At 37.3% G+C, this 19,073-nt stretch overlaps 2 protein-coding genes across 2 annotated transcripts in view; one reads left to right on the top strand and one right to left on the bottom strand.

Moving 5' to 3' along the window:
- The window catches only part of UBAC2 (UBA domain containing 2), a 95,385-nt gene that overhangs the window by 38,291 nt on the left and 38,021 nt on the right, over positions 1–19,073 (bottom strand). The window lies entirely within an intron of this gene.
- Positions 922–10,409, top strand: LOC113947817 (G-protein coupled receptor 183-like). Its single transcript, XM_027644761.1, has 2 exons — positions 922–1,090; positions 8,848–10,409. The coding sequence occupies exons 1-2, from the start codon at positions 1,050–1,052 to the stop codon at positions 9,950–9,952; spliced, it is 1,146 nt and encodes a 381-aa protein (XP_027500562.1). The 5' UTR covers positions 922–1,049; the 3' UTR covers positions 9,953–10,409.

A 19,073-nucleotide genomic window follows, 5' to 3' on the forward strand; every position in this document is an offset into this window, starting at 1 on the left:
ATCAGGCTACTAAATGAGGTCATTTTAAAGATAAATAGTCCTTTGTAGTCATGAACGATCAGTATCAGTTTTAGGGGAAAATCCCAGGTAACTCTCAACCACTGTCTCTAACAGCAAAGGACAGGATTTCCCATCTATCTCTGATCTCCAAAAACCTCTTAACAAACACACAAATTAATTCTTAGATCAATGTTCTTCACCCAGAAACATGGTTATTTCAGGTAACAATGGGTTACCTCACAATTTGACATCCCATTCCTTTCCTACTCCCTAGCCACTCTTTCTTATCAACATTATTTTAGGGAAATCAAATTTGTGTTTAAGAAGTTTTTTATCTTTCATGTATTTACCTTATGTGTATTATTATTATTATTATTACTATTCCTGCTTAAAATGCAATAAACAGCTTACAAAGGCACATATTCTCATTAACCTCTCAAACCACCAGAGTTCTTCAACTCCCTCATATATTTTCAAAGGGCATTTCTGTAAATCCTCATCATTATGATACCAAAACAGTGCTGGGAATGTACATGGGCGTTCGAGATGTCTGCTTTAACGCACCATTTCAGTATGTCTCAGTTTTGAGGTTTCCTTGTGCTGTGTCATATCTGATCGGTAAAGAAGCAGTTTTAAAGCATGTACTGATCAAACTACAGTTTAAATTATTTTATTTTTAAATGCAGAAGCATATAAACAAAGTTTTCCACACATCACAGGTATTTAAGTTGGTCAGCAATTAAACAATCAACTTAAGTAAACCTCTAGGTAAAGTCCCTTCTATGAAAGTCAGTAATGCGTAACTTCAGGGGGGAGGCGGAAGTGTTGTTTCTAATTACTCTCTTTGAACAGACTAATTGTAAAAGGATCAAAAATAGATGCTTTCACATCCCATAAAAAAGTCGACAGCAAATCAAGACCAGTACACAAACAGGGGTTTTTTTTTTAAGCACTTGAAAAAAAACTACCCCTCCCACAAGAGAGACTCACGTAATCACTCTTGAGAACAATGTGCAAGGGTAAACTTTCGCAGTCAAGCCATCCTGTCAATGCCCTTAACTCCTCAGAAGATCCAAGAAGCTACAGAGATGTAAGTACAGAAAAGAATTAACTTTTTTCAATTTATTTTTTTTTCACTGAGCAACAGCAAACAATTCCAGAAATATTATTTGTTTTTTTGCATTATACTGGTAGGAGGGATAAATGATCTTTGTATGGGAAAGGCTCATGGTAGAATTTCTGATATTTTATGTTCCCATATTAATCTGCTGCCAGTTAATTTCCATTTAAAATAGCTGTTGATCTACAGCATCAACAAGTTATTTCAAGTCCTTTCTTAGAATACAGCCTTCTGACAATCACAGGGAAACATTTGATACTGCATTAACTTAGACAATTTTTTTGGCAACGCTAATTTAAATTATACTAATACAGAAATAACTACTGTACAAGTAGTAAGGAAAGCATTGCAACTCCTAAGTCATTCACTGAACCTCACGGAACTCTCCTAATAGTAAGAGAGAGCCTTAAAACAAATCAGTACTATAGTTCTGAATGCACAGCCTGCTCTTATCACATGTGCTCCTTCTGTAAAAAAACAGCCTTTATTACCAGCTCAGAAACTCCTCAGTCACTCTTCTCATGTCCAAGTATTGCAACAGTATATTTTAAGAATTCAAAGTTTTATGATCTAATTCCTCTTTTAACTTCTGGCATGCATTTCTTTCGAAGTTTTTAAAAAGGTATTCTTTTCCTGAATTGCAATCACCAAACATCTATCTCCTTATTAGTGATTTTCGTGCCACAAAGCTGAAGAAATATTAAAAGTTATAAGATTTTTATTCACCTTCCCAATTAAAGAGGATCAATTTTTTCTACTATGCTGGCAAAACAAGACACGCTGTTCAACAGCCAATAATTCAACTATCATTTATCTTAAAAAATAAGACAGTGTATGTGCATTTGGGCACAGAATACAAGACATCTGTCTAACATTTTCATGACTGTTCCTGAAGAGACAAGGGAATTGAATCCTCTCAGTTACTCTATAAGAGCTCAAATCTCACCCCTTTCTGTTCAAAAGATTGAGAAGCATGTATACATGTAAAGAATAATAAATTTAAGCTACAGTTCAGAAGCTGTAATCCCTAGAATTAAAGACTGTACCTGTACAGGCTGCATATCACTCAGATATAAAAGGTGTTCATATTTTCTAGTACTAAAATACAAATTCTCATTTGACCCCTTTTTTCTTCTGCTTGCAAGAATATAATTGTCAGTGGCTCACACTTCAGTTTATTTGCTATATTTTTAGGTTCTCTCCTTTTTACATTTAGTCTGCTTAAGTAAGTATAAACTGAAGAGAAGTTAATCATTTTAGCATCAGCACAGCTCTTCACATTAACATGTGGCAGAGATTATTTATGTTAGATAATTCTAACACTTCTCATAGGACAGATTACACCCAAGAGAGATCCAACAGATAGGAGCAAGATGTACACTTCAAATGACTTCCACTGTAACTAGTTATGCAGCATTTCAACTCAACTTCTTTATTTCCATCTCACTTACTGTAGTTTCTATTATTTTTGAGCACCAAATGTAACTGTCATACAACTTGCAAAATCTATTATAACAGACAAAAGCAGGACCAGAAAGATCCCACAGTGTTGTGCATCTGCTTATTTTATTAAGCACTTAAAGAATATTATAATTCTTCATAGCCATTGTTAAGATAATTGGGATTCTCTGATATGTGGCTTACAAATTTGGCTTTACTATGCCAACAAATTTGGGTCTAACCAAAGAAGAATAAAAGTACTAGCCTGGAAACTCTCTCATCAAAATTATCTTTGGGTTGTGAGTCGAGGACTCAGTCTTCAGGTCATTAGGCCTACTCATTTGCATTTAGAGCTTTTGAAAACTCAACAGCTTTTGAAAAAAGGTAAATTAACATAATGTACTAGAAGCATATGAGTGTTAAAGCGTTAGAAAGAAACAGGAAGGCTGCCTCTTGCCTCGGCTTTTATTAAACCACATGCAGTTCCCAAGCTGCCAGTCCATACACCCTGATGTACGTACCTTAGGTGTTCTTTCTATGTTAACAAAGCATTCTACTGTGCAACTTAGCATGCACACCTTTTAACACACACAACTTAGTTGAATCAAGCCTTTTTCTCAAACATCGAAACCACTCTACAATAAAAGATCACTTGTATGGTAAATTAGAAACCCAAACAGTAAACATGACTGGTCAACAGAAAACAATTAATTTTGACATTAAGGAAAAAATTAAACCTACATAACCACAAGACTGTATATTTGCCACCTTCTACTGTTTTAAAACTCTGTAAGACTTATACAGCTAATAGCTCTAGAGGACTGTAAGCTCAGTAAATCTTCAAACCAGGCATTTAAGGGGAAGAGAAATCTCTTTCCCGACCATTCCTTTTAAATAATTTATACTCTTTATGCATAGATAAACAACATTATACCTCCAATATTATTTGTTAAAGAAATATTGTCCATCCCATAGTGACTAAACCATACTATGTACAGAGCCATGAGAGATCTTCCTAATGAACTGTCATGCCTTTCCAAGAATTTAATTAGTATCCCTCTTAAATTAGCTACTGGACAGATGGACCAGGGATTCATCTCCAATGAATGAAAACTATGAAAAGAGACAGAGAAATCATGCATTAGACTACAATGCACAGTAAAAGCCTTCTACATGTTCCCTGTTCTGCTAAAAGACAGACAGTGCTCCTCCAGCAAAAGCAGGAGATGAGAACATCTTTCTTTTAGCACACAGAGAGAGCTTTGTACCACAGGTTGAACACAAATCAAACCCATGTAATCTAAGGTTGTAACAATCCAATTGTTGGCTCATAGCTTAAGTCTATCCTTCATAACAGTTAAATGTACATAACATTATGACACTACATATAAAGCTCATCAAACATAAACATGTCTATGATCCAGGGCTTTGGATTATGTAGCACTTCCAGATTGGAACCACCATTCTGTTTATCAAACACCTTTTGCTGTGAGGATTAAAGGTAAAACACAGTATAAACATTAAACAAATGACTAATGCCAGTCAAATGTTTTCACAGAACACCAATCTCCTAAAACAGCCTTTTTTTCTTCTTTGATGAGATTACAAAATTGCTTTAGAAAGGCACCTGCACAGGGTTCAGACATGCTAGACTTGGTAAGTAGCTTGCCATGGTACCATGATTTTTTTCCCCAGGTGGATACTATTGCTGAGACACATCAAGGAAGCACATAGAATAGACTAGCAGCTGCCTAGCTAACAAATCTCATAAGGTAATTGGCTAAAGAAATTTGGTGGTCAGAAAGTAAACGCAATGCTAAGACTTGAAAATGGCAAATGAAACAAGAATAAAGAACAATCTGCACTGTTTGAAGCCTGGGTATATTATTAAAATTAATTTTAAACTCTTCCAGGCATAAGTTCTTTCTGGGTAGAAGCAGAGAGCAATGACCATGCCCTTAGACTAGAGATATCCTAGGACACAGTGACTCCTGGATCACAGAGAACTAACTTCACAAGCTCCCAGTGCAATGCTACACAACTCTATCTTGGATACATAAATAACTAAGCAGAAAAAGCAGAGACATACTGGTGAGGATGCTTCCAGGTACACCAACACCAAGAGGCATCTGGAACCCCTTGTCCTGTGTGGGACAAAGCTGGGGTTAGAATGGACATCACAGGATTATTTTGCCTTGTGGTGAAATATTTGAGAAGTTCACCTTGAATTGCCCAAACCATGAGATTGTGTAAAGGTAAAAAGAGTCAATGAAAACAGCAATTGCAAATTAATTTTAGAGAAATTTAAGGAAGAGACACATACGGTTTTAAACAGGGAGGTTGACTGACAAAGGACTAGAGTAACGAATGGCTAATTCACTTTTTTTAAGTTCTCCAAATCAAGACCAAACAGCATTTTAGAAAATGTGCTTTAAGTGAAAAGTTACTGTAATCCATACACAAATAACTAAAATAATAACATAACCTAGATTATACAGAAGGTCACGTTAAGGAAAAAAGTTGTCTGTGTCACTGAGTGTCCACAGACTCAGAAAACGTAAAAACCTAAACAACCTTCTTTACAATACTGTATAAAGATAAGAATTTTAAGTACTTTATACCTTAAAATTTTGCATGCAACTCTAAGTCAAAAAAACCTGTGGTACTGTTTTCTAAAATCATTAATTTGGTAAGGTAAATTAATATTAAGTTTTTTCCAAGTATATACTTCAAAGTAGTATCATTAATAAACACAGAAAGCCACTGGAGGAGTATTTAATCCAGCAACCTAGAAGAGCAAAAATTTTGGTAATGATTCTAGAGGGTAGCTTCAATGGTGCATTTGGATCTGGGACAGTAAATGGCCATGTTCTCATAACATACTCAGGTACACAGCTCATTAAAATCAGTAAGAATTAAGTCCAGCTAGTCTGAGGTTTGCAGCAGTAAGGAGGCAACAATCTCCATTTTTTCTACAAGAATGCAAAATGCACAAAAAGTATTTAAAATGTTCTCTTTTTAGATACATTCTGTGGAGGATGTCATATGTTGTATGTATAACAAGCTGACAACTAAGGAGTGCTACCAAGAAATAAAGAGCAACCTGACACAAGGAATAGGATTTAAAAAAAAAATATCTTATCTTACTTAATAGTCTAGACATCTTTTAGGAAGAAAGTATTTTTTTAAATGGAGCCCTGTTCAAGATTGACAAGAAAAGGTGAAATATCTGGTGATGTGAATGGAGTTCATCCAACAACAATAAGAGTTCAGAAGTACAAAGAAGTTACCACTACTCAGGTGATGGACATTAAGGTGTTAGATGATAGCAACTTTATATCACAAACCAGATACACTATCTCTCTGTATTTTCATTTTTTTTAAAGAAATATATTCAGGTAATAATTCAGCACCTAGACACCATGGTGACTGCTCAAAAAAGCCCATACATACCTACAGGTAGAGAAAATACTAATACTCAACTAGAGCATTTCAAAACGTGCTCCCTACATTAAAAGTCAAAACATTTTGGGGATAACGGGATCAAAAAGAACACTTTCTGCACCCAGGGCTAACTCCTATAGCAGGCAGAAGGGCCTGTCAAGGCTGACATGCATGCTGCCTTGCTGACATGCATGCTGCCTTGGTCCTCCATCTTTCTTCTCATCTGCTTGTGGCCAGTTTGTCCTGTCACGGAACTGCTTCTCGTGTATATCCATGCTAGCACCTTGGATAGACACAAACACTCTCTCAGCTAGGACTCCTTCTCAACAGAGCCACAGTTATATGTGAGAATGAACATCCTATTTTGAGCAGCAAGTTATAGACTAATTTATTACATTAAAGATGTAACTTCATAGCACAAAATTAGGTGATATCATTTTATGAAATCCTGCTCGATGCAAAAAAAAAAATATGACTGAAATGACAGATTTTTTCCTAAACTATAGTTAAATGGTTTTGTATAATAGATATTCTATAATTTTACAAATGTTTATAGAAAGACATATGGATGGATGTGACCATTATGCACACTATTTATGAACCAAAACTATTACAACTTTACAGTGAAAATAAAATTATGCAGTTAATATGCTGTAGTTAATTACTGCAATCAAACTGTTTATCATAAATCTTATTCTTCCTTACATATGTTGAAGAAATTGTTTTACCTAAATTTCAAGAAAGAGATGAGTAGAAGATAGATGTGATGCTGTGAGTGTGAACAAGTAATCAGAAGCATTTAAATATTACAAACAAAACAAAATACTTCACTGATCCATCCAGGTGCCTACACAAACCCACACCAATTTAGGCCAAGAGGAGCCTGTTACACTTAGGTAAAACAAGAGCCATTTGACACACTTCTACAAGGGAAAAGATGAACAGGAGGAAAGCATATCAGAACCATCCTGAGGGTAATAACTACTACATTAATCAATCATCAAACACCAAAATACTGTGAACAACGCAGAATTAACCAACATAAAATTACAGACATTCTTAAACCTTCACTACAGCTGGAGTTGCTATTTACCAGTTTAATTCCCTTATTCAAACCACAAAACTCCCACTTCAGATTTGACATCCAACCCTGAATTCCCACCTCTCAACAGACAGTGCATACTTCATAGTTCAGGGATATCTAAGAATCAGAATAATGTACATCTATCAGTCAGTAATCACTCACCTGTCTTCCCTCCTATCTGTGGAACACAGTAGACACAGACTTAATATACTACCTGGATGTTAAACTCCTTCCTTAAATGGGTAATTTAACTCATTTATGTATTTTAATACACATCATCCACTATCCACAGGTTTACTGTTTACAGAGAACCTTATGCACCCCTGCTAACCCTGCCAGAAGTCTGATCAGACATGTTTATGATACAGTATGTGATGCAGGTACATTAATTGTGAACAATTAATCTAGGGTAATCTCCTCAAAACATGAAAGAAGATACTAATCTTTTAATGTTTTGACAAGTAAATAAAAGGATAAGGAATACCTCCTAAATAGTGTAGCTTAAACCCCTTAAAACTGAGAGGTATTTTCCAGGAAGACTTTTTTAAGGTGCAAGAGGATACAGTAGTTTGTAAATATAGCCTGTTGAAAGATAGATCCTCAGAAATCCCCTAGATTTTAATTAAAGGTACCAGACAGACTTAAAATTCCAGTTGCAACAGCTGTCATCTCCAGATAGTATTCTGTGTTAAAGCAGAAGCAATCTTGTTTTGACTGCTTATTTAATCCATAAATGGTGCCTCTAAGAGGCACACTTTTGTAGAACAGCTGTTTAAGGAGTAACATTAGATGTCTCATCCTTTCTGACATTCATGCTTACACTATACCACTGCCAGGTAACAGAGAAATGTTTGCACTGAAATCAACATCAACAGGATGAGGTTCTTTCCATTTCTGAAATTCTGCTGGAGTATTTTTTAATATTACTAAGTCCCACAAATCACTGTCACTTTGCAGCTCTCCCATGCTACCTCTGACGTACAGATGAAACAATTTCTAAAATCTACTCAACTGTCAATAAGTAAAATATTTCAGCTGGGTTACCTCTCTTTTGCAGCATCACTAAAGAGTGATTAAAGTAGTAGTCTTAAGAATTTACATATGTAACAATATTTAAATTAGTTTCCAAAAGTCAATTCTTAAAACTATTATTAAACAAGCTGAATTATTATGGTTGGAATCTATAATCTTAAAGGTCTTTTCCATCCTAAATGGTTCTACGATTCTATTTTAATACCAGCATGATAAGAATACTAAAAGAAAGTGTTTCTCTAAACAAGTTAAACCATCACAATGTGAATTGTTGGAAACAAAAACTCCCTAAAAATTAACTGAAACACATTTAAAAGATTTTGTCTGTTTGTCTGACCCTTGGGGACTTCATATGATCCTTTATCACATGGTTTCTTCAGTCTCCTTTTTCCCCTCAGATTGCTTTAAATAGTCTCCCACCTCCTGACCACCTAAAAACTTCACTTTCCAAATACATTACATCCCTGGTTTTTTACATTGCCTCCTGTCTGATTTTTTTCATCAGAGAAGGTATTGGGATCAAAACAGAATAGCCAAAACCAGGCATCTTTTTGTTTGTTTTCAGAAGGAGGCTTGAAAAGTATTTCACAGCAATGAAGTTTCATTTCAGTTTTTCAGTCTTGTTTTTTGCAACAGAGGTTGGCCATTGTTACACAGAAGAAGTTTATCTACATTTATTACAAAATGTTCCCTTTTGTTGTTTTGGTTTGGTTTTCTTTCATGTTAGGTCTACTGAGCTTCCTGCAACAACAGGGGTCACAGAAATGGACACTTTCACAGCCTCTGAGAGCAACAGTTCCACCTGCGACCTCTATGAACACAAAGATACAGCACGGATACTGCTGTCCGTCTTCTACAGCTCCATCTTAATTCTTGGGGTGCTTGGAAACACCATTGCCCTCACTGTCATTTTTAAAAACAGAAAGAAGATCAACTCCACTACTCTGTATTCAACAAACCTCGTCTTCTCTGATCTCCTGTTCTGCATTGCCTTGCCAACAAGGATAGCCTACTATGCCCTGGGATTCCACTGGCCATTCGGAGAAGCATTGTGTCGAATAACCGCCCTCTTGTTCTACATAAACACCTATGCAGGTGTAAACTTCATGACATGTTTGAGCATTGACAGGTTTTTTGCTGTTGTCCATCCCTTCCGATACAAGATCAGAAGGATTAAATACGCCAAGGGCATTTGTGTCTTTATCTGGTTTCTTGTATTTAGTCAAACTTTCCCATTACTTATACAATCCATGTCACAGGAAGAAAAAGAAAGGACTACGTGTATGGAATATCCAAACTTTGAAAAAATAGAACATCTACCATTTATACTTCTTGCTGCCTGTTTAATAGGGTACCTTATTCCCCTGGGGATTATACTATTTTGTTACTCTCAAATTAGCTGCAAACTTTTTCAAACGGCCAAGGAAAATCCACTTACTGAAAAATCAGGGATAAACAAAAAAGCCATCAATACAATCATATTTGTAATTATAGTGTTCATCATCTGCTTTACCCCTTATCATGTTGCAATTATACAACACATGATTAAGAAACTTCAGAATGAACCCTTGTGCACCGAAAAGAAAATTTTCCAGAAGTCACTCCATTATACTGTATTTCTGATGAATTTTAACTGCTGCCTAGATCCTTTCATCTATTTCTTTGCATGCAAAGGATACAAGAGAACTGTACTGAAAATACTGAGACGACAAGTGAGTGTATCAATTTCAAGTGCTGCCAGGTCACATCATGAAGAAAGCTCACGTGATGTGGGAGAAACGCAAATGACGGTACTTGCTAAATCTTCCAATGGAAAGCTACCTGAAAAATAAAGTCTGCAGTACATCACAGTGGAGAAAGATTAAAAATCCAGGGTCCACAGCAAAAACTCTTAGTGTTCCCCAAACAGAAGCTTAAGGAAAATTCTGTTTCTCAGGATGTCAGGAAATAAAGGAGTGATGTTGGACTGAAAAAGAATTGTCACAGGACAGTAGGAAAACCAGCATTATAATCTCCTTGCTGTGTATCCTTTTGACTGATCTTTTCTTTTTTTTCAGGAAATACGCACCATTGTGAATGTTCAAATTCCATGCTGCACATACATATGCCTGGATGTTAAGCAAAGACTTGATTCACAATTTGAATTAAACACAAATAGCTTATAGTTCAGACCAACTACAACAAGAACATCTGAAAATTTCAAGACCTCTAGCTGAGCTCCAATTATAGCAATGGTTACATTAATCCAGTCACACAAGCAAGGGAAATCAAATTTTCTGATGAAATGGACAACTGTGCACGATGGATATCACAAATGCTTAAGTTTATAGCTCTTTGGAGGTGAAACTGCATTTTATAGTATTTAGAACACGAATGTGTTATTGGACAATTTATGTTTATTGTCAAATATAACACATGGAAAGCTAATGAACTGTTTGGTTCTCCTCGACACTGAACATCTCCTGTATGTTAAATCACTCATCTTCACAAGGTGTATTATGTCTTTACTCCTTTTCCTAAAGGAGAACTTTTCTTCCTAGTATGTATTGTAAAGAGTCTCTACTCCATTGTATATAAATTATTTATAAACACAAATTGAAGCAAGAGACTGTAATACGAAAACTGTACCACTTCAGTTAAAAGAACAGTGATACAGAGTTCTCACAACTTCTGCTCAAGTCAGACACGGACACAAGACAAACGTTTTGGAGACCTGAATAAATGTTCACTGTTGGGGCCAGCAAATAGTAAATTAATGAGTTAAGTCTGATGGTGTGAGATGGCTACCTCTCTTTAAGTGCTGTTTACCTGAGAGATCAACAAACGAGAAGAACAGGATTTGCTGGGAAAGAATAAGTTTTCTCATCATACCTTCATAGAGCATATCTCAGATCCATTTGGGCACACTGAAATTGGGCCAGGAAAGAGACCAAATGACTTAAACACATCCTGCTGGATTCAGCTCAATACCAGTTGAGAATGCAGGATGCAAGCCCCGGGTTCCTGCTGTCATGCCCTTCCGTCACATGGCAGTTTCCTTCCCTACTTTATTTCTGGCCCCTCTATCTTTTCTTTAGTGTTCTATCTTATTAATATGCCTTCACCTGCCAACACAACTTGGTAACTGCACCAGGAGGTTGTGGTGGAAAAGGAAAATTAAAGACTGCCTGACAATTATAAATAAAAGCTATGCCACGTGTCAGAATAAATGTTATTTATTGCAGCTGTATCTGTCTGGCATTGAGGTTGAGTCAAACAAACATAGTTACATTTGTCATCTTTGCAATTCCTTCCTTCCTCGTGTGTTGACCTTCCATGTTGACTTGCAAACATGGAAGGGTCATATCTGAACATCAGTAAGGAAACATTTTATGAACAATTATTTTCTTATGGCAAAGAAAACATAACCCCCCCAATATTTCATACCACTTAGACTGCCAAAATTGAGCTTCTAATTACAAGAGACACTATGCAGTTTCAAGAAAATGGAGTAAGAAAAATAATTTTCGACAGAAGTTCTCCTTAATTCTGTGTGCTATAAGCAGTTCTCTTCTTGTCAACTTTTTAAATAAACTATTTTAAAATATTATTTAAGAATTTGTTCCTATTGGAGTAAGCAAATGATAACCTAATAAAACCACAGACAGACCTCTCAGGAATACCTAGAAACTGTAGAAATAAAATATATGTATTATTAACATTACACCAGTACGAGCTCATTTTTTTTGTACTAATGTCTGGGGTTTTTTGTTTATTAGTATGCATTTCATCTAACTGTGATCATAAAGCCTTAAAGACAAGAAGGTTTTTTTTATATTTGTCTGTAAAATATAACAAATATGTATTAAAACACCACATACTGCAGATAACTACACTCTAAGTGGAAAAAAAGTGAAGAACTGTATTGAAAATCCTTCTCTATCTCCATTTTCTCACAGAAGCAATTCTGTTATTTTCAATTTTAGAGTTTGTTTCTAAATTACAGCAACATTCTCAAACAGGGAACAACATCAAAATACTGCTTTTGCTCTAATAAACCTTGAAGCCTGGGTCTAGTTAGATATGGGTTTGAGAAAAGCTATTTTTTTCTCCTTATTTTAATACTTCTTAAATGTAGAAGAAACCAATAAAATAAAAACCTTCTAAAACTAAGATAAACTCAGTTTCCTGACAAAAGTCCTAAAGGCACAGAGACACAGACAGACAACTGTGGCAGCTGATGCCTCTGCTAATGACTCTGCTTCCCCTCACTACTTGTCAGCACACACTGACAGCTCACACACACTCGTATTGATGAGGAGACTTTTTTCTGTGTGCTTGTCTGAATCTGCCAAAAGTAGCAGTGGGGGTTTCAGTGGGTCTGGGACACTGCGCTGAAGTCAAACATTTAGAGAGTATGTGTCCTGTTTCTTCTTCCAGCTGTGTTGTGGGGCTGGCAGACATCACCAGAGAGTTGGCAACAACCTGCTGCATGGGACCAAGGGAGAACAGTAATACTGAAAACTTACTGCTGTTCTCAAACAAATGGTTTCCTTCATATTGTCCTTATCCATTTATCCTGTCAGTGCTCTTCCCTCAGTACTGTTTGTTGGAGTATTTTCATGATAGCAGTTACCCACAGGGACACATCCTCAGGACTCTCCTGTTTGCCGACATGAATAAAGGGGGAAAAGCCATACCTGGTATCTCTTTCCTTCTCCAACACTGAGTATACAACAGATGTGTTGTCTTAAAAGACGTGAGTGTGCCATGCCATACAACATGTGGCTGAAGCAGTATGAGCTTTGCAAGAGAAAATGAGCTTTTGCTTTGGGAAAAGCTTCTGATACATTCTAAGACGTGCCCCCTTCCATGTGAAAGGCTGGCAAATGGTCACAGAGATCAGAGATCTGGGGCTCACTCACACTTCTCACATAGAAATAAAGCAGTGGCAAGTAGCAGTAGGTTCAAATGGCTTGCTTACTGTAAGGATCCGACTGAAGTTTTTTGGAGAAACTGGGTCTCTAGAGAATGAAGTCCAGTCAGGATCTTGAAGCCCATGTTCATGATAAAATGACAGAGTATCTTTTATCTCTACACTTCGGACTGTTGACCTAGGGACTCCAATTACATGGAGTCCTATTGCTGACAATATGTGTTCACTGCTGGCACCTCTGTCAAATCTTGTCTGGTAGGGAATGTGGCAGAGTACATAGAAATAAAAATGATGATGATGGCAAAATGGTCCAAATCCCTAAAAGAAAGTTGGATAGACACCTGTTGTCAAACACATGACCAAGAGAAGGTGCATCATATGAAAAATCCCAAAACACACATTTTCAGCAGGAGAACATCTAGTGCCTTCATCTTTTCTTTCACTGAGAACACAAAATTAGGGAATAATACTGCAAGTACCTCAGTTGCCTTGGGCTTGAAGATATTGAAGGTTGACTGAAAGCATGGAGACAAAGAATGCAATCTCCTATGGCTTACAGACTCAGCAGAAGAGGACAGGTATTCCCAAAGGCATTGTTGCCTGATTCTTTTGCTTGTGGTCCTGAAAACTGTGTAGACAAGGAACCTGTCAGCAACATGGTCATCTCCTAGCAAAAGACAGTAAGAGCAACTGTCTGAAGTGGTAAACATGCTAACACAAATAACACAATTCCTGGAGATAGTTAATGACTCCTCTTAAATCAGCAAGCTCAATAGTAAAAAAAAAAAAAAAAAAAAAAAAAAAGGGAACGTTTTGGGTTCTTTTAAATAGATGTTCCATTTAATACTAGTATAGTTCTGAAACTCAAAAACTTTTAGGGAAGCAAGGAATGAACAGACCTCTAGAAAGTGATGAGACAGCCTGTAACATGAGAAAAGTAAATAGTGTACAACTGAAGAGAAAGAGAAGAAAAGCTTTGCCTTATATGACCAGTTTTGAAGGAACTAAAAAGCAGCGTCATACTCTGTCTCTTTTACCTCCAGGTCTCTGGTACAGAGCACAGGAGCAACTGAAGACAAACTGAGGTTTGTATTCAGCAGTATCTCACTGTGCTGTCTCAAAACAGACAAGGTCAATAGACATCAAGAATCACTTGAAAAACAAGTCATTCATCTGAGTGCAATATTTCCTAATACAATCTTGCCTAAGCTGCAGCCTGCAGACTAAGGGTATAGTACAAAATAAATACAAAACCCTCTGCCAAGTTGCAACCCTTTTCTGAAATAAAACAGGAATTACTGTTTGTGTAGTAAAAGCTCTGACATATTTCCTCAAATTTTTTTCCCCTCAGAATACTCCCTTGGCTTCCTGCAATGTTTAACTTCTGACTTCCTGAGGCTGATGTCTCATCTTTGCACATGACAGTCGTCAATCAATTTTTTCTTCCCTCAACCTGTATGCTCCCTTTTTGAACGTCTGTGACTGCAGCATTTTACAGCACAAAGCTCCACAGAATAACTATCCATGGTGACTGGAGGAGACATTTTCATTCACTTGTGACACCTGTTAGTTTCATTTGAAGTCCCCTGCTCCTTGCACCAGAAATGAGTGAACACAGCAACTCCTTATCTACCCTGTTCACATTACTCGTGATTTTACAGACCTGCATCAAATCCCCTTCCTTTGAGTCATCTTGTCTCTTCTCCTGTGAACAGTCAGATAAAACTGTTCAGCACTTCATTCCAATTAGAAAGGAAGGAAAGAAGGCAAATGTAAATAAAGTATGGGAATCCAACTGTGTTCGAGCTGGGTAGCAGAAGAGAACAGGGTGTCTCTACATACAGGGAGATCAACAGCATATGGATCTACTTTTCCTACCACATTCAGTAGCATATAGGTTCTCTAAATTAGGATCTTGCCCCATGACTGCCAAATTTGGATAATCTTGCTCTGACACATTAAATAAGGAAGAACAGGACCTCAGTGGGCTGGAAAAATGGATTCACAGGAACATCATGAAGTTCAGCAAGTCAAATACAAAACCCTGCATTCAAATTAGAATAATCCCAGTGCAGGTTGGGCATGACCTGGTTAGAAAGCAGATTGGTAAAAAAGATCTGGGACAAGTTAAAAAGGAGTCAATAGTGTGACCTCACAGCCAAACATATATGAGACCGTGTTCAAAAGAACATCCAGAGAAGCAATCTTTCCCCTCTGTTCAGTACTTGTGAGATCATACCTGGAATTCTATACTGGGTTTGGGCTTCCCAGTACAAGAAAGATGCTGATACACTGGAACAAGTCCAGCAGACAGTTACCAAAAACGCTGAAGGGGCTTGCAGCATGTGAAACAGGAGGAGGGGCTGAGGGAGAGGCGATGGTTCAGCCTGGAGAGGGAAGACTGAGAGGAGATGTTATCGTTGTCTTCAACTGCCTAACGCGGAGGGGTACAGATGGTAACACCCTGGGTTGTTGCAGCAAGGAGCAACTAAACCTTAGAAAGCATTTTTTCATCATGAGGCTAGTCAGATATTGGGAAAGGTGGCACAGAAAGCCTGGGAAATGTCTATCCTTAGAGATACTCAAAACTCGATTGGACACAGCCCTGATTAAATTGTCTCTGTCAGGGTTGGGCAGCACAATCTCTAGTGGCTCCTTTCAAGCTGCATTCTTCTACAACTAGTATGTTGGTCCAAGCTTTAAGTTAGACAAGAAAGCAACGTGAAACTCGACGGCCTTACAGCAAAACTAGCAAATTATATAACTTTAAAATCTTCTAGTCTTGTCCTCTACTTAAGTCTTTATCAAAATGCTGTCATTAGCATCCACCTAAAATAAAGCAAGCTCAAGACATAGTAAATATTTCTTTCCACAGAGCTGTATTCATTTTTCCTCACTGCAAAAATATGAGTTTCTCCTCTTCCTCTTTTCTTTTCCTCAGTTGGGACAGATGTTGTGCAAAGGGCTAAACTAAAAAAAAACAAGTTTTGCACCTGTTCTGAAGGCAGAAACATTTGTGGTTATCCTATCGCCTCCAGAAAACTATACATTGTCTTATACCATGCAAAAGGAGAGCTATGTTCCTCCCTCTATTAAGCTAGACTTAGCAGTTTTATCCTTCCTGTAGCATGTAACTTTCGAGGGAAGTTGTGGTTAGTGAACAGAAGGCACTCCGAGGAAGCCTACTTTAAATATAGAGCTGCTGAAAACTGATTATTCTCAACTTACTAGCCTAAAAAGCAGTCAGATAGTGTTTTATCACTGCTACTGATATTAAGGGGCTAAGAACCTAATGAAACCTTAATATCACAACCCCAAAGCATGGAAAGTTACAGCAATTCAGTGCAGAAGTAACAGATCATTGTTGCCAGTTGGACAGGAAGAGATGAAGCTCCCCTGCCAGCCACATGTTGTGAGGCATTTTTGACAGAAAGGGACAATTGAAGACTCCTGACAAGTTATCAGACTATAAAGACAACTCTGGGACAATTCTTGTATTTCTCTGGTCTTTTAAAAAATAAATACAGCGTAGTCACAATGCCAGCTGATCAAAACAGCCCAAACACCCATCAGAACCTTACTCCTTCATTCACTTAGATGGGGGCAAACCAACAATTTTAAATGTGCCAGGGTAGCCACTAGGATAATCAAATAATTTGAAATTACTGATATAATAGATTACATTGTATTAACTTCATTAAATGAAGGATCTTTTCACTTGAACTCCTTTTAAACTACAAGCTAGAGCAGAAGCTCTAAAACTAACATACTCAGATACCACCACTGACAACAGAACTAGTGACTACAAACACCAGACGATTGCAAAATGAGCAGCACACAACCTGGGTACAGTCAGGCCATCTCTGCCCCTCCTTGCCTTTCTCCTGCACCATTTCCACCATTCAGGTAGCACCCACATCCATGCCCTCGGCCATACCCGGGAGTACAGGGAAGTCATCCACAGTTAGGCAAATGCACAGAGGCCGAGCGCATGGCTGAGAGCAACCAGCTGAGGACCCACTGCAGATAGAAAATCAAGGGTCAGGGAAATGCCTCCTCGGGTCTGAACTGGTTACTGCCTCCATAAAAGGTCTGCTTACATTTCCTCCACCACATGTGGAAGCTGAACTTGGAAAAATTAATTCCTCTAGCTACCTGCCTTCCTAATAGCGTGGTTGCCTGTGCTTGGAGGCACTCACTGTACAGCTCAACATCTCTATTCAAGCAGACAAGTGCCACTGCTATCATAATCTCTTTGTAGTGCTTCTTGTGCTGCAGCTTGCAAATTCCTACTGAAATTAAGTGATTAATAATCAGATTTGTAATTTTAAAATGTCCATAAAAAGATTTTTAGAACAGAGATCACTAAAGAGTGAGTACGTAACTGTTTTAACATATTTTAACTACAAATGTAAATTACTGGTTAATTTACATCCTCTGTCAAAATAGCTGCAATTAGGAAGGCATAAAGATGGAGACTAAATTTTGAAATTCTCGGAAATCTGATTATAATGCTCTGTCACAATGTGCCACTTTCTAGTCCCAAACAAAAACAGGAAACAAGTTTGCCTCACTGGCCACAGACCCACTAACAGAAAAAGTTTTTGCTACTCTCTTTTTGAAGTGCTATTCAACTTTGTTGGCATCCCAAAATATGGTCTAAGCAAATAAGAACCATGATTTACATTCCATCTCATCTGATGACATAACACAACTGCTCACAGCAGGACTCCTCCATACACAGGACAATGACAGCAATGGCCACATGGGAGGGGACGTACCCCCAAGACAAACCAAGAATTGCAGAGCACCTCAGAACTATAAAGGAAATTTTACATTAGTTAAGCGACCTTTGCTTAGAACAGCAATACTTCTTCGGTCCATAAAAAATCAGCAGCACTTTGAACCACAGTGTTTGCAATTGCAGAAGTAACTTCATCTCTGATGATTTACCCAGTGTAGCAGCCAGTGGTGGATGATTATTCTGTGAAGAATTAGTGACCCATATAAGCACGAGTTGAGGCACAGACCTCTGCATCATGGGCACTATGTGACCACTACTTAATCGAGGTGCACCTAATCAACAATATAATTAATCAATATATGCACGGTCAATACATAATTACCCAACATGTAGTCAATGCACACTTAAGTACATGTATATAATGTAATATATCATTCATATGAATTATTATATGCAACTGCAGTTTCATTAAGGAAATAAGAATAAAAGTATATGTTGCTCAAGAGGGTCTTAAAAGCTAAGTCCTGACTCCCAGCTGGATTCTGTCAGTGACTGATCAATCTGTACTGTGAGCAAGACCCTGCAGGAATACTAGTGATGTCAGAGCTGTGAATCTCACCATGGATGGGATCTGTGCCACGTGCTGTCCCTGATCAGATGTCCAGCCAATCCTGTAACATCTTGGGGTTCCCAGCATTGCAAGAGATGTAACATTTTGTAACTTGCTACCGGCTTTTCTGGGCTATTAATGAACAGTTTTCTGCCTTTCAAGTGTTTCTGTCTTTCCCATTGGGATTCAGTTCTCTCCTTGGTGTAAAATACTGTTATTTTATATATCACTTTTCTAACTGCAAATACGAGTAGGATAAAGGGTAAGTCGAAATTCCTCCAAAAAGTATTCTTTCAAATTAAAAAGATCAAAGTGACTAAGTTACACTTAAGCAAATGAATTTTTATTATTAGCAGAATGAAAAAACTAATTATAAGGTTTTTTGGAGAATAAAAAAAGAATTAAAATGCAAGTAAATTACTAGTCAGGGAGAACCTAACAGTGAGCTATCCTAAAATCTGTGAGAGAGAATCAAGCAGTGCTCTGAGAAAAACTGTAATCAAGAAGTGGTAGTAAGAAAACAAGGAATTAAAATAAGAATTTGAAAAAAATCCCACCATTTAGGGTATCTAGAATGGTAATAAACACGTAAAAATGAAACAACCAATTAACACTACAGGAACTCAGAGAAAAAATGGCTAAAGTTTTTAGTCATTTCTGTGCTTCATACATAAAAGCTTAAAT

The sequence above is a fragment of the Corapipo altera genome, unplaced genomic scaffold, assembly GCF_003945725.1.
Source record: "Corapipo altera isolate COAL_440 unplaced genomic scaffold, ASM394572v1 0, whole genome shotgun sequence".
Classification (NCBI taxonomy): Eukaryota; Metazoa; Chordata; class Aves; order Passeriformes; family Pipridae; genus Corapipo; species Corapipo altera.